The sequence below is a fragment of the Geotrypetes seraphini genome, chromosome 11, assembly GCF_902459505.1.
Source record: "Geotrypetes seraphini chromosome 11, aGeoSer1.1, whole genome shotgun sequence".
Taxonomy (NCBI): Eukaryota; Metazoa; Chordata; class Amphibia; order Gymnophiona; family Dermophiidae; genus Geotrypetes; species Geotrypetes seraphini.
In genome coordinates, this window is record NC_047094.1 from 72,293,505 (window position 1) to 72,308,852 (window position 15,348).

The following is a 15,348-nucleotide window of genomic DNA, read 5'->3' on the forward strand; positions in this document are numbered from 1 at the left end:
TATAGATTTTATTTTCATTTCTACACCCATTATTTTCCATAGCAGATTAGCCTGTTTAGAAATTTTGTGCAAGTTTCAGAATGAAAGTACACACATAGGGTCATATTCTATATATGGCACGGCGCCATTGTCAACTGTCACTTTAAAAATTTATTTATTTATTTAAAAATTTATATACCGCATTCAACTATGCGTTTTCCATATCACATACATAAAATCTTGTTTCCCTGTGATTACCACATATAACATAAACATGTCTAAACAACATCATTAATCGTCCCTGTTATAAACGGGGATAGAACACAAATTCAGTCAATTCAGAAATACAATCAAGCTTTAAATCATACATTGCTGTCAAAAGAGTTCTAAAAGGCCACCGATTGCGTGTCAATCATGTGACGGTGGCAGTTAGAGAATCGCGCTTCTGGCAAAAGTAGGCGTGAGAAATGTAGGCCAGGCTTTTCCAGGCCTATATTTCTGGTGCCAACCTATGATGTGAATTGCACCTCTGTAGGCGCTTTAGGCCGCCTAACTTCATTTCTGGCATTAGCCACGCCTACAGTGGCGTTAAGTGGCTTAAAGCACCTATGGAGGCGTGATTCTGGTGCTCATAGGTGCCTTGAAGCTCAATTAAAAACATTTAAATGGCATTTTTTTACTGAGCTTGGGTGCCTAAAAAACTGGCACTATTAGAATCCGAGCCAAGGTGAGCATATTTTTTATAGAATCGCATAACTTAGGCCTATATGCCTGCACCTAAGTTGTGCACTCATTGGGCGTATTCTATAACAATATGCCTAACGTTTAGGAATGCCCCCAATCTGCACCTGGCTTTGCCTCCTTTGCAAATTCACGCACTGCTACTGGCACGTACCTTTTACAGAATCATGCTTTCTGAGTTAATTGCCAATTATTGTCACCAGTTGGAGCAATTGATCAATTAAGTTGTGCACATACATAAGCTACACAACTTTAGGTACCATATATAGAATGGGGGGGGATAGGGAGTAATTCTGTCCCAGTGTGCCTATAATGTATGTGTCCAGAGACACTTATACATTATGTAATTGGCACATATTTTCTAAAGCAACATGATCAAGAAAAGAGAGCAACTACTCCATCAGCTAGTCAAAACTATATAAAAATTAACAGAGAAAGGTCTAGAGAAGAGCGACTAAGATGGTTAAGGGGTTGGAGGAGCAGTCGTAAAGCGAAAGATTAGAGAAACTGGGCCTCTTCCCCCTCGAACAGAGGAGACTGAGAGGGGACATGATCAAAACATTCAAGGTACTGAAGGGGATAGACTTAGTAGATAAGGACAGGTTATTCACACTCTCCAAGGTAGGGAGAACGAGAGGGCACTCTTTAAAGTTGAAAAGGGATAGATTCCGTACAAACGTAAGGAAGTTCTTCTTCACCCAGAGAGTGGTGGAAAACTGGAATGCTCTTCCGGAGTCTGTCATAGGGGAAAGCACCCTCAAGGGATTCAAGACAAAGTTAGACAAGTTCCTGCTGAACCGGAACGTACTCAGGTAGGGCTAGTCTCAGTTATGGTGCTGGTCTTTGACCAGAGGGCCGCCGCGTGAGCGGACTGCTGGGCATGATGGACCACTGGTCTGACCCAGCAGTGGCACTTCTTATGTTCTTAAAACATAGGAAACTCTGAAAAAGAAATAATGGTAGCCAAAGAGAGAAAAAAACAGGAAGACTATAAAGCACACACAGCAATTGCAGTACATTCAAATTGCTACCTCTATAAAAAAAACAACAACCATATGAGGTACACAGTTTTGATTCTCTCCCCTTCCCTTGGAAATTTCCATCTTTCAAGCTAAATAGGGTGCCATATCACTGCAGGGATGTGAAACTGCATTCCAGGAGGATCCCCAAATGAATATGTATAAAGTGTATTTGCCTGTACTGCCTCCACTGTATGCAAATATATCTCATGAATATGCATTAGGGATATTCTGAAAGCCTGAGTATTTTGCAGTCTTTCAAGACTGTCCCCTTTGTTTTGGATAGTAGACAATTTAAGAGTATCGGGGGCTGAGGAACTGTTAAACTCTTCTTCCTCACGGAGGTAAAAGATTTTGTAAATGCTAGCTGCTGAGGGTAAATAAGTCCTGATAATTCAGCGAGAGTATCTGGATTGTGGCAGCTGCTGAATTATATTTGAAGTTAGCACTGACTGGTTCTACTGTCTGGTTAGTGGGTATATTCAGATGCCTAACCAGATAAATATCTGGATAAAGAACAGCCCTTTTCTTTAGCACTCTCCTGACCGGTGTAGGTTAATCTTACAAGCAGGTATATAGCTCATCATGACCAGCAGGTGGAGACTGAAAGAAGACCTATACCAGTCTGGAGAAGCTACAAGAAAGTAAATTAGCAGGTAAGAACCTAATTTCTCCTTGCTCTGCCCATGGGCTGCCCTGACATTATCTGGGTAGCACCGAGGCGGTCAGAGAAAATATGCAGCAGCACTATTGGTTAGTGCTGAGGAATATCCTTACCAGCACTTATTCAAGTAGGAGCAGCTCCTATCGATTCCTTACTGCTTTTGCCTCCATTATCTGTGTCCAACAGGAGCCCGTTTCATGCATTGTCCACTTCTCACATCACCAACCTTTGATGCTCCAATGCAGTTTTACTTGTTTCTCACATCACCTCACCTTAGATACTGCAATACCGTCTCCCTTCTTTACATCACTGGCCTCAAGGAAGCACTCTGAGAACTGTCACAGATGCATTCAAAGGCTGTCTCCTGAGTCAACACCAACTCTGCTCACCTTGAAGAATGTAAGACCACATTTAGCCAGTTGCATGAGGGAACTCCGGGAGTGTCAGTTCCGGGTGTTACATCATGCTTATTTTCCGCGAGTCCAACTATTTCACTCGGGTTTAGCAGAGTCACCGCAATGTGAGAAATGTACCAGTGCTCCTAAGTCCTTTTTCCATGCTTTTTGGAGCTGTTCTGTGGTCTGGAGACGGGTGATTCGTTACTTGGAGCTTCTGTTGGGCCGTTCTATACCTCTTACTCCGGCGGGGTTTTTGTTAGATAAATATGAGGCGTTTTGTTTTCCCCCGGGTATAGGTCGGTTATTTTTGCGGAAGGCTGGCTTAGTGGCTAAGAAGATTATTTGGGGGGAATAGGTTTCAGATCGGGCTCCTTATTGGGCTTGGCGTAACCGTTTGCATGCTCTGATGCTGCTTGAGAGGGGTCGAGTGTGTCATTCTTTGCGTCAATTGAAGTTTTTTTTGCAGGTCTGGGGTCCTTATATTTACTCTGTCTCCTCAAGCCTGCAGTTTGATTCTTAATACTTTGCCTATTTGATTTTCCTGAGTGATGAGAGGTTTGCGGCCTTGGGGTGGCCTCTTCCCGGCTTTTCTCCGCTTTTTTTCTTTTTCTTTTTCTCCCCTTTTCATTTTTCTCTTTCTTCCTTGGGAGGTCCACTTTCTGATTTGGGGGGGCTTATCAGAGTCCAGGGCCCTGGGGGGGGAGGTTCTTCTTCTTTTGGTTATTGTTGTTTGGCGGTGGGAGTGGGGGGTTGGGTTCTGGGGCTTGGGATATAATTGCTGGATGGCTTTTGATGCACCTGTGTGTTCTTTGTTGTATTCCTTGCCTTTTTCTTTGCCTCTGCTGTGCTCAATAAAAAAAATTGTTTCTAGCCAGTTGCATGAGGAAACAGAGGCACTGTGAGTGTGTATATGTATGAGTAAGCTGATGTGAGTCTTTGTGTATGTGCGTATATGTTTATGTCTGGGGAGGGACAGGATGTTTCAGGTTTGTGGGATGCAAAAAGTATCATCATCATTATATCTAGCCTAGATGTATCTGATATTATGATACCTTCAGTAACCCAAATCCTAATTGTTTTGGGCAAGTTCCAACAAGCCTTGGTGGGAACTGGGTCTCACCCAGTTCAGCTTGTATTGGTCTGGTTTTGGGAATACTCTCAGTTACAGAGCAGGTTTCTTCATATTTGCTGCCAAACCAATTCCTGCAAAACCCGTCCATACCAGTGTTATACTCTTTATCTACCTTTGTTTCCCTCAACCTGGGCCAGTAGCATCTCTGCAGCAGTCAAAGCACGGGTGAACATAGGGAAGAAAGCTGCTTCTAGATCTGCCAGCTGCTAGACGATTCCTTCCAGAAAGATATAGGCAGAACAATAGCACCATGAAGACACTGATGGGAATGGTATTCATGTCCATCCTGTTGCCCTCAGGTAAGAAGTGAAAGAACACACACACAGCTTGATACACATAGAGATGGATTCACACACACACATAAGTGAAAGAACACACACAACTTGATACACTTAGAAATGGATTCACACACATAAGTGAAAGAACATACACAACTTGATACACATAGAGATGGATTCACACACACATAAGTGAAAGAACACACAGCTTGATACACATAGAGATGGATTCACACACACACATAAGTGAAAGAACACACAACTTGATACACATAGAAATGGATTCACACACACACATAAGTGAAAGAACACACACAACTTGATACACATAGAAATGGATTCACACACATAAGTGAAAGAACACACACAACTTGATACACATAGAAATGGATTCACACACACAAGTGAAAGAACACACACACACAACTTGATACACATTGAGATGGATTCACACACACAAGTGAAAGAACACACACACAACTGGATACACATAGAGATGGATTCACACACACATAAGTGAAAGAACACACACACACAGCTTGATACACATAGAGATGGATTCACACACACATTTATACATCATAAGAGCAACAGGTGAGATGTACTAATTCTGGGAGAATGGAAAATAGAGAGAAAATGAAATAATGACCAGCAGAATACTAGGGAACAGTGTGGAAGAAAGTGAATGAGAAAGAGAATCTTAGAATCATTTGAAATAAGTACAAAAAATGTAACATTATTTCTCCTTAAAATACATTTCAACATACAGCTGGGAAGCACTAATGCAGTCTCTCAGTCTGAACCATCTATTCGAAACTGGGAAAAAGAATTGATTAGGGACCTGGAATTTACCATGTTGGACTTCTGTGTTTTTTCCCAATAGGGTCAAATTGAAAAATGCTACAAATTCTATGCATGGAAAAATGTTTTAATTTTCCTGAGGTGTTTTTTTTTAACTACAAAGGGGGTACTATTTAACCCACGTGGTCAGTGTTTTTGCTAAACAAAGGGTCCCCAAACCCCTGCTTTGTTTTCAGAGTTTCTACAATGAATATTTAAGGAAAGGGATTTGATGATATACCACTCAATCAATGAAAGGGGTTTACATATAGTATATGCAGGTACTTTCTCTGTCCCTAGTGGGTTCACAATCTAGATTTTGTATCTGGGGCGATGGAGGGTTTGGTGACATACCCAGGGTCACATGAAACTGCAGTAGGACTCAAACTCAGTTTCCCTGGTTCTCATACCATTAGTCTGCACTCCATACTGCTTCCCTTGTATGCAAATGGATTTCATGAATTTTCATTGCAGAAATCTTGAAAATCTGAAAGGATGGGAGCTCTCGAGGACTGAGCTTGGGGACCCCTGTTCTAAGCGCTGACTGCCATAGGTACTTTATACCTGACTATTAAACACTGGGTGTTATTCGAATCTCAGCACCAAATATCCAGGTATTTGGTGCCAAGTGGAAGTTATCTGGGTACAATAGTTGTCCTAACTTGCCTGAATAACTATCCAGGTACCAGAGCAGAATATCAGCAATATCCAGACAACTTCTGGCTCCACCTAAGCTCTGTCCTAAACTAAACTAAACCTTAAGTTTGTATACCGCATCATCTCCATAAAGATAGAGCTCAGCATGGTTTACAGGTAAATTCAATAAATGAGGGAAGGACATAATAAGAAATTAGAGGTTATGAAGAGGATAGCTAGCTTTACATTTTAAATAGAGAGCTTTACTTTTTGGAGAAAAGCCAGGTTTTAAGATGCTTTCGGAATAATTGAAATAAGCCTAGGTTCAGCAGCAGGGCAGGGAGGTTATTTCAAAGCTCAGTGAATTTGAAGAAAAGGGATTTCCTTAATTTACCTGCATACATGACGCCTTTTAACATCCTGGCGGTGTTAAGGCGGTCAGACCTGGTATTCAGCTGCATTATCCAGGTAATGCCATTGAATATCACTGCCTGGCGAGCACTTGTTAACCAGCTAACAAGTGCTGATCCCAAAGTGTCTTGGGCTATTTGGACTGAGCCCACTGGAACTCACAGCTGACTGGCCTTACAACCCGCAATTGACTGATGTGGGAGATTGTACACACTGCACACAACCCTGAAGGAAAAGCAGGATTAGAAACAACTGAACCAAGCAATGAGAGAACAAAATAAGAGCTTGAAATTAAGGCCCAATTCTGTAACCGGCGCCTAAAGTTAGGCACCTAGTTCGGAGGCGCCCAACTAGTTAAGCGCCTATCTAAATTGAAGAACAAGCTCAATTAAGCTTTTTAATCAGCACTGATTGAAACATAGGCGCCTATCATTAAAGCGTGATTCTGTAATAAGGCGCCTCTAAAAATATAGGCGGCCTTCAAAAAAAATAGGCACTATGCATGTTAGGTGTGGGCGTGGCGACGTGTTAGGCTCTTAAGTGTGTTTAAGCGCTCGCATGGGCTCTTAACTTTTCATTGTGCCTAGATCCGGCCTATTTACTGGGCACCTCCAAAATAGCTGCCGCTCAGCGTGATTCACTAAACAGCACCCAATTGTGCTTGAATTGCGCTGAACGGTGCCTATATCGGCTTCTAACTTTTGGCCGCTTCATATAGAATTTGCCCCTAAGTGCTGGCGTGTCTTAAGAGCAATGGTTTTCCAGAACAAGAAATTACTGATCCAGGTCTACGTTTCTCATGATATTTCCACGAACAATGGATAGGCTTTGCTTTAGCAGCCATGACAGGTATGTTGCCTACATTAAAGATATTCAAAATTTGAAGATAGGGGGGCAATTCTATGAACTGGTGCTTCAGTCTAGGTGCCTGATGCTGTGCAGTTAGCGCCAATTCTAGAACAGCTTCTTGGCACCAAAATTCCATTCTAGAATACTAGCCTAAGGTTGGCACTGGCACACCCATGCATAGGTGCGCCTTCTAAAAGACTTCGTGATGTTATAAGCTGCTAAGCTGTGCAGCTGAGAGCCAGTTAAGAGAAAAAGAAACTGATAGGACTGTTTGCATTTTTCCTCGAAGATGCTGAAATATTTTTTTGTTCCTTTACAAACCTGACCTTGCTTACCATTTGTTTATGGAAGTTCTGAGACTATTTCAATTTAGAAAAAGTTACTGCTTTTTAGTTACCAAGTTAAGCTATCACAGAGCCTAGGAATTCTCAGTACTCACCTGCAGTGCAGGTAGCCATGATTTCCAGTTTCAAAGTGAAAAGGATTTGTTTGCTTGAAGAAGAAATCCCTATGCTTTTATGAAGTGCAAGGATCCACGAAACACTGCTCTGGTGAATTGTACTTACCCTGCTTGGTCTAAGAAGACCGGGGCAATAAAGCCTCAGTGTACATTGCATGAACCAACAGAAGGAAAAGTGTATTTTTGTTTGTACCATTGCTTTCTTGGAATTTAAACATCCTGAACAGAGTCCAGTTCAAAGACAGAATAAAAGTTGTTTTTTTCTGCTACCTGGTTTGATAATATTTTGTATCTAAATCCCAATGCCTTATCATTATTGTAGGACTATCAAATATATCAAAACCCAAATATACTAGAACATCCACAACAAATGGAGAAAAAAGTCCTAGGGTGTCACTGTAGAATGGGCATCGACATGGCAGATGAGGTTCAACGTGGATAAGTGTAAAGTGATGCGTGTCAGTAACAAAAATCTCATGCACGAATACAGGATGTCCAGGGCGGTACTTGGAGAGATCTCCCAGGAAAGGGACTTGGGAGTTCTGATCGACAAGTTGATGAGGCCGTTCACGCAATGTGCGGCAGCAGCGAAAAGGGCGAACAGAATGCTAGGAATGATAAAAAAGGGGATGACGAACAGATCGGAGAAGGTTATCATGCCGCTGTACCAGGCCAAGGTGCGCCCTCTGTTGGAGTACTGCGTCCAGCACTGGTCGCCATACATGAAGAAGGACACGGTACTACTCGAAAGGGTCCAGAGAAGAGCGACTAAGATGGTTAAGGGGTTGGAGGAGCTGTCGTACAGCGAAAGATTAGAGAAAATGGGCCTCTTCTCTCTCAAACAGAGGAGATTGAGAGGGGACATGATCGAAACATTCAAGGTACTGAAGGAGATAGACTTAGTAGATAAGGGCAAGTTGTTCACCCTCTCCAAGGTAAGGAGAACGAGAGGGCACTCTCTAAAGTTGAAAGGGGATAGATTCCGTACAAACGTAAGGAAGTTCTTCTTCACCCAGAGAGTCATAGAAAACGAACGCTCCAGGGATTCAAGACAAAGTTAGACAAGTTCCTGCTGAACCAGAACGTACGCAGGTAGGGCTAGTCTCAGGGCACTGGTCTTTGACCAGAGGGCCGCTGCGTGAGCGGACTGCTGGGCACGATGGACCACTGGTCTGACCCAGCAGCGGCAATTCTTATGTTCTTATTTTCTAACAGAGTGTGAGGAGCAGCAAAGTGAATATAATAAATAAGGGTGAAGAATTAATAATAACTGTGTATGAGAACCTCAGTGTGGATTGTGAAATCAAGTGAACGAATCAACGTTCAATATTACAATCCGTGTGAGGGCACCAGCTCAACACACCACACCATCATAGAGTCCTCAATTGCGTGAATAATTTAATAAAACAGTGTGTAACAAAAATAACTCGGTGTATATTCACCGAAGCTGCTCCAACACAGTCGGTGCGACAGGAGTACTGCACAAACATATAGTCACTTATCTCAATTGGGGCTTAGTAAAGGCATCAGGGCTCCCAAAGTTTAGTTTAGTTATTTTTGTATACTGCCACACCATCTGTTCTTGGCGGTTTGCACAATAAATTACAAAGTATTTAAAATACAGAGCCAGATAACAGTGTCTTATAAAAGGAAATAACACAATTCAATAAAAGATACTAACTAACAAAGTACGACCCTAACTCATATGTATAATTCAGATTATTTATACTAAAATAGATAAGCTTCTGTAAGCCTTATTCCATAAAAATAATAAAAATCCATTTATCAAATTGATATTGATATCTATTAAGTATTGGACAGGCAGAAAATGCCCGAAAAATAAGCTGCAAGTACAAACAAAACCGCTCCAAAATAAAGGGTTCAACTGAGCTTCAGTTTTGGATAAACATCCTTCTTCAGGAACCTTTGAATTTAGCGAGCTCAAAAGCAGCACAACAGCAAATAGGCAGGGATGCACAAACTCATACTGTTAATATATGACGTGCTCAGTGCGCCTCCACCATGGTCATATCTTAAAATAAATAGACCATGATTTGAAGGGAACCATCATTGCAGCATCCAGTTCCCACACCTATGGGTCAGCATAAGTGCAAGTCTGTTGGTTAACGATATTCAAATCCAAGCGACACCCATGTAAACAAATAAAAATGCACTTATCTGTCCCTCTTGAATCCACTGGATCACTGTGACATCCAAATCGGGTCCTCACCAATCACCCCTGGTCCCAAACGAAATGTGTGTTCAAAGTGTTGAAATCATAGTAAGCACAATCAATGAATCTCCACTTTTCAATTAACAGCGCTGCTCTCCAACTTAAACTGAGTTTCGAGTCCGTCAACAGAGAGAACAGAAAGATTTTTAGAGGAGTTGCTGAGAAAGACACTAATTAGCGTCCCTACAAATGTCCATTTTCATTCTTCACATACTCTATAGCAGGGGTGTCAAAGTCTCTCCTCGAGGGCCGGAATCCAGTCGGGTTTTCTGGATTTCCCCAATGAATATGCATTGAAAGCAGTGCATGCAAATAGATCTCATGCAGATTCATTGGGGAAATCCTGAAAACCCGACTGGATTCTGGCCCTCGAGGACCGACTTTGACACCTGTGCTCTATAGTATAGCTGCAAGCCCTCTCCAGGTTCATCAAAGGTATGGGCTGTCTAGGACGGACTCCTTCTTAACTGTGTTGCAAAAGTCACGTGTTTGCCTTTGATCCAATCAAAACTTTCCTGCTGATTATTATCAAATGATGTTATAGAAACCTTATGTAGCAGGCCATTCAGTTTCATGATTGAGTCCGAATGTAACTACAGTGTTCCATGAATATATATACTTTTGTTCTCTGTATAAAAGTGCTTGGGGGATATCTCCTCCATACCGGGGTTTATTTTCAACAGGACCACGACCGTGGTGGAGGCGCATTGAGCACATCACATATTGGCATTATGAGTTTGTGCATGTAAAGAAACTTGCAATAATAATAAGGCATTGGGATTTAGATACATTTAGTAGGTGAGTGCCTTTATATAGAATAATTCCCAATCATTTGGATTGATAACTGGTAACTGGTAACTCTAGGCTGTTGCCCAGACCAGGTGAACCTGAAGGGTTACCCCATTTGCAGGGGAACACGCCCATAATCTCTCAAAGGTCACAATTAGTGCCCTTTGCTGGCTTGAATAAGGGCCTAGATTGTGACAATGCACATGTGTAAGCTATTTGCATAATGCACAGTGGTTTACACTGGTGGCTTGTCAGACAGGAACTCATAGTTATTTGGCTGCTGCTCTGAAACCAAACCTGCTATCATTCAGTTAATTGATTTGTTGTCTGAAGACGAGTGGTTAGCTATCATTCACTAACAGGATTTGACTTTCTTTCTCAGCCTCCAGCATTCAGTGCTACCAGTACCAAGGAGAATCCCAGCTACCTCAGAAACAAAGCATAATTACGTGTCAGCCCAACGTGGCGTTCTGCACCTCCACTTTAATCAAATTCCAAGGTAAGGAATTAGAAGTTGTAACCCTTGCACTTATATGAAATATTGGAGATATATAACCACAATTAGACCCCAGGGAACAGCCATGCTCGGAAGTGTCACAGAAGTCATCACATGGAATAAAGGCATAAAAATAGCCATACTGGGTCAGACCAATGGTCCATCTAGCCCACTATCCTGTTTCCAAAAGTGGCCTCTCCAGGTCACAGTACCTAGCAGAATCCCAGATAGTAGCAAGATTCCATGCTACCAATCCCAGGGCAAACTATGGACTTAGATATACAGTATACAAAACAGAGGCGTAGCAAGGGTAAGAGGTGCCCAGGGTGGCAACGCCCCTCCGCCACCCTCTTATCTGCCCCATCACTTCTAGTTTAAAGTCCTCTTCAGTAGATTAGTCAGCCTGCTGCCAAATAAACTTCATCCCTTCTTTGCTAGATGTACACCATCCCTACTCAGCAGCCCTTGGAAAATCATCCCATGGTCCAGGCAGCCATAATGCTCTCAATGACATCACCCACGTAGCCATGCATTCATCTCCATGATGCAAACTTCTCTGTGCCAGCCTTTACCCTTGACAGGGAGGATTAACGAAAATACCATCTGCGCACCTGTCTGATTCACCTTCTCTCCCAGAGCCACAAAGTTGCTTTTGATATGTTCACAGGAGTACCTGGCAATATCGTTAGTACCAACGTGGATGAGCAGCATCGGATAATAGTCATCAGGCTTGATGAGTCTCAGCAAGCTCTCCGTAACATCTTGGATTTTGGCACCAGGCAGAGAGCATACTTCTTGTGACATCATGTCTAGTCTGCAGATGGATGCTTCTGTACCCCTCAGAAGGGAATCACCAACTACCACTACCTTTCGCCTCCTAGTGGTCACAGATCCAGTAATTTTGGGGATTTCAAGCTTTGGTTCTTCCTCTCCTTGGGATGCTCTCATCTCCTCTACTTTTAAGACAGCATACCAGTTCTTCAGTTCAAGGGCGGGGGAGTCACAGTACCAAACTTGCAGTGTTCTGTAATCTGAGTCCAGCTGTCTTCGCTCAGCACAGCCTCTTCTTCCCCATTGTTGGAAAACTTTGACGCCTCATGAACCATTTCAATGATGTACTTCTCATTCTCATGGATACTTCTCAGTCTTGTCACCTCCTCTCTCATTTCCTTTACTTCCTTCATGAGAGATTCAAGCTAAAGAAAGCTTGCACATGGAACCACTCCCTCTGCCTGGGTAACATTTTCTGTCTGCACAGAGACAGAAGTTGTAACCTGAGCAGCAGCTTTGGTGATATGATGTTTCCCAGTCAAACTGTGGTACAGAAGTACTTACACCTGGAAGAATAAAGAAAGGACAGAAAAATCTACCAAAGTAATGCCCTGTTCCTGGTTGGCTGAAGATCCTATAAATCAAAAAGCTGTTGCTTGGGGTGGGCAAGAGGGAATTAAATTAACACCAGAGCCTATCCTCAACAGCTATTTGTGCTCTAATCTGATATTATGCCCTGAAATGCAACCTAAAACACTAATCTAGGCTAAAATACTGTTTTGTATTAAACTGAAACAGAGACTCTAAAGGCTACACTATTGCCTAACTCAGTATTTCTCAACTTCTTCAAGTCAATTACCCCCTAAGTCTAACAAATATCAACTGAGTACCCCCACTCAGGCTCTGCCCCAGACTCGCCCAGGCTCCACTCCAGACCCCACTCCCAAAATAATAGAACTAATTATAATGCAATTTCTTCCATCCATTTTTCCTACCTTTGTTGTCTGGTGATTTCATGATTCTCTGGTTGCACTTCCTTCTGACTGTGCATCCAATATTTCTTTATTTTTGCCTCCTGCATGCTTCATCTACTCCAGACCTCATTCCCTTCCCCAACCAACAACTCTCTGTCTCTCCATGAGTCCAACTTTTCTTCCTCTCTCCTCCACCCCTATTGGCAACATGTCTCCCTCTCTCTCTCTCACTGTCCATCTGTTGAGAAATCCAGGCAACTCTCCCACCCCCTCTACTGCCACATCCAACATTTCTACCTCTCTCATCCCCAAGATCATGTGCAGCATTTTTCACCACTGCCCACCAGCCCCATGCCAATTTCTCCTTCTATCACCCCTCTCCAGCACAATGCCACTTCTCTTCCTCCATCACTATGTCCAACATTTCTCCCCCTTGCAGTTCCCGCTCCACCACCATATCCAACATTTCTTCCTTTCATCCTTCTCTCCATCATGCATCTCTACCTCTCCTCTCTCTAAGCCCAATTTTCCTCTTTCTTCCTTTCCCCATGTGCACCATGTCTTTCCCTCTCACTCCACACCTATATCCAACAATACTTTTTTGCTGTTCCCTCATCTACTAGCAGCAACTCTCTTTCCCTCCCTTCCTAACCCTGTAGCATCTGTCCTTCCCTTATTCCCAACTCCAGCCCCCACTCCTCTCAGCTGGATCTGACCTCTCCCCAGTTCCTGATTCCCCCACCTACCAGCTCCCCGTCACTGTATTTTAAAATTTTCAGGCAGCTGGAGGCATAACGAAGCCAGCCTCCCTCCATCTGCCTGCCTGCCTACCTCAGAAGTATTCTTTCTACAGCATTCTGCATAGGCCGAACTTTGCCAAAAGAACACTTCCAGGGCAGGCAAGTGGGAGAAGGCTAACTTCATTGTGCTGGTAGGTGAGGGAATCGGGAACGAAGCCTACCTCCCGCCATCTGCCACTGCCCCCAGAATTGTTCTTTCTGCAGTGTTCTGTGTAGGCTGCAGAAAGAACACTTCCGGGGCAGGCAGGCAGATAGCAGGAGACTGGTTTTGTTTCACTGCTGGCTGCCCGAAGTTTTTAAATTACAGTGCTAGGGAGCTGGTAGGTGGGGGAATTGGGAATTGGGGAGAGGTCGGATCCAGCTGAGAGGAGTGGAGACTGGGGTTGGCTTTGACGGAGGGGGTCGGGCAGGAAGGAGGGATCCCTGAAGGCAGAGGCGGCTTAGGCAGAGGCAGGCAATATCCGTGGTAGCGTGTACCCCCAACAAACGGCTCAAGTACCCTTAAGGGTATGCGTACCGCATGTTGAGAAACTGATTTTCTAAGCTAAAAAAGAGAACTACAATGATATAACCCACTGAAACCCAAGTTTACCTTTCCCAGTTTCCAGTTCACAGGTTGCTGTAAAATCTATCTTTAATGCTAAGCCTCTACAACCTCTCTCTTAGAACCAGGCTTACTGAGGGTTTGGCACTAGGCCAGCATTCCTCCCCTCAAGGGTCAACTGTGGAGTCTGATCCCTTAAGAAAGTCCTCAGAGTTGAGCGATAAAATATTTCCTTGAGTGATAAAATATTTTCTCCTATTTGTTTTAAAGGTATCTCCATGTAATTTCATTGAGTGTCCCCTAGTCTTTGTCATTTTTGAAATAGTAAAAACTCGATTCACTTTTACCTATTCTATACCACTTTTGTAGACCTTAATCATCTGCTCCCTCAGCCACCTCTTTTCCAAACTGAAGAGTCCAACCTCTTTAGCCTTTCCTCATATGAAAGTAGTTCCATCCCCTTTATCATTTTGATCACTCTTCTTTGAACCTTTTCTAACTCCACTATGGGGCTCAAAACAAATAAACATCCCAAAAATGGCATAAGGTGGCACTTGAATGGTTAAATTGCCAGAACATTCAAATCATCATTTTTGAAACCTATTTTCTAGATTGTTTCCTGTGCTGTTCATCTGTTGTTTGCCCAGCTTCTAAGGGGGCATGTTAGAGGTGTGGTTTGGGCAGGACTAAGGTGGACTTAGGATCTGGATGTTTTGCAGCGATAAACATTTTACAAAATATCCAATGTTTTAAAAATGAGTAAATGCCAAAAAGGTGCCCAAACTGACCAGATGACCACTGCGGGGTTATAAGCATGCCCCCACACTGCTCCAGTGGTCACTGACTCCCTCCCACCCCCCAATGAAGTGAAAGAAACAGTACAGAAAAACAAAAGGGTGGCAAACCACAAAAGTCAAATAAAAAATGTAATGGGTGGAAAAACTACAAATAACCAGAATGAAAGCAGGAGTCTAAAAAGAAGTCACTTTATTAAAACAACTATGGGCTCCTTTTACAAAGCGGCGCTAGGGCCTTAACGCGCGGAATAGCGCACGGTAAATTGCCACACGTGCTAGCCGCTACCGCCTCCTTTTGAGCAGGCAGTAGATTTCTGGCTAGCTTGTGGTGGAAAGTGTGAGCCCATCAAAACCTACCAAAACCCTACAGCTGATACCATAAGGGCCATTGGAGTGGTAGACGGATGGGTCCAGTAGGAGTTTTGGAGAGCTCCCTAAACGACATGATGGGATTATGATGAGATGTGTACCTTGGTCCCCTTATGTGAAGTTCACTGTGGTACCCCATAGGGTGCCCCACTGCTCTACTGGCATGTC

At 43.2% G+C, this 15,348-nt stretch overlaps 1 protein-coding gene across 1 annotated transcript in view; it reads left to right on the forward strand.

Annotated features, from left to right (window-relative positions):
• The first annotated feature begins 4,093 nt into the window (after nucleotides 1–4,093).
• Nucleotides 4,094–15,348, forward strand: part of PLAUR (plasminogen activator, urokinase receptor) — a 38,731-nt gene continuing 27,476 nt past the window's right edge. The window contains exons 1-2 of the mRNA XM_033962886.1: nucleotides 4,094–4,232; nucleotides 10,812–10,928. Coding sequence (XP_033818777.1) covers nucleotides 4,184–4,232; nucleotides 10,812–10,928 — 166 coding nt within the window. The 5' untranslated portion in view covers nucleotides 4,094–4,183. The remainder of the gene's footprint in view (nucleotides 4,233–10,811; nucleotides 10,929–15,348) is intronic.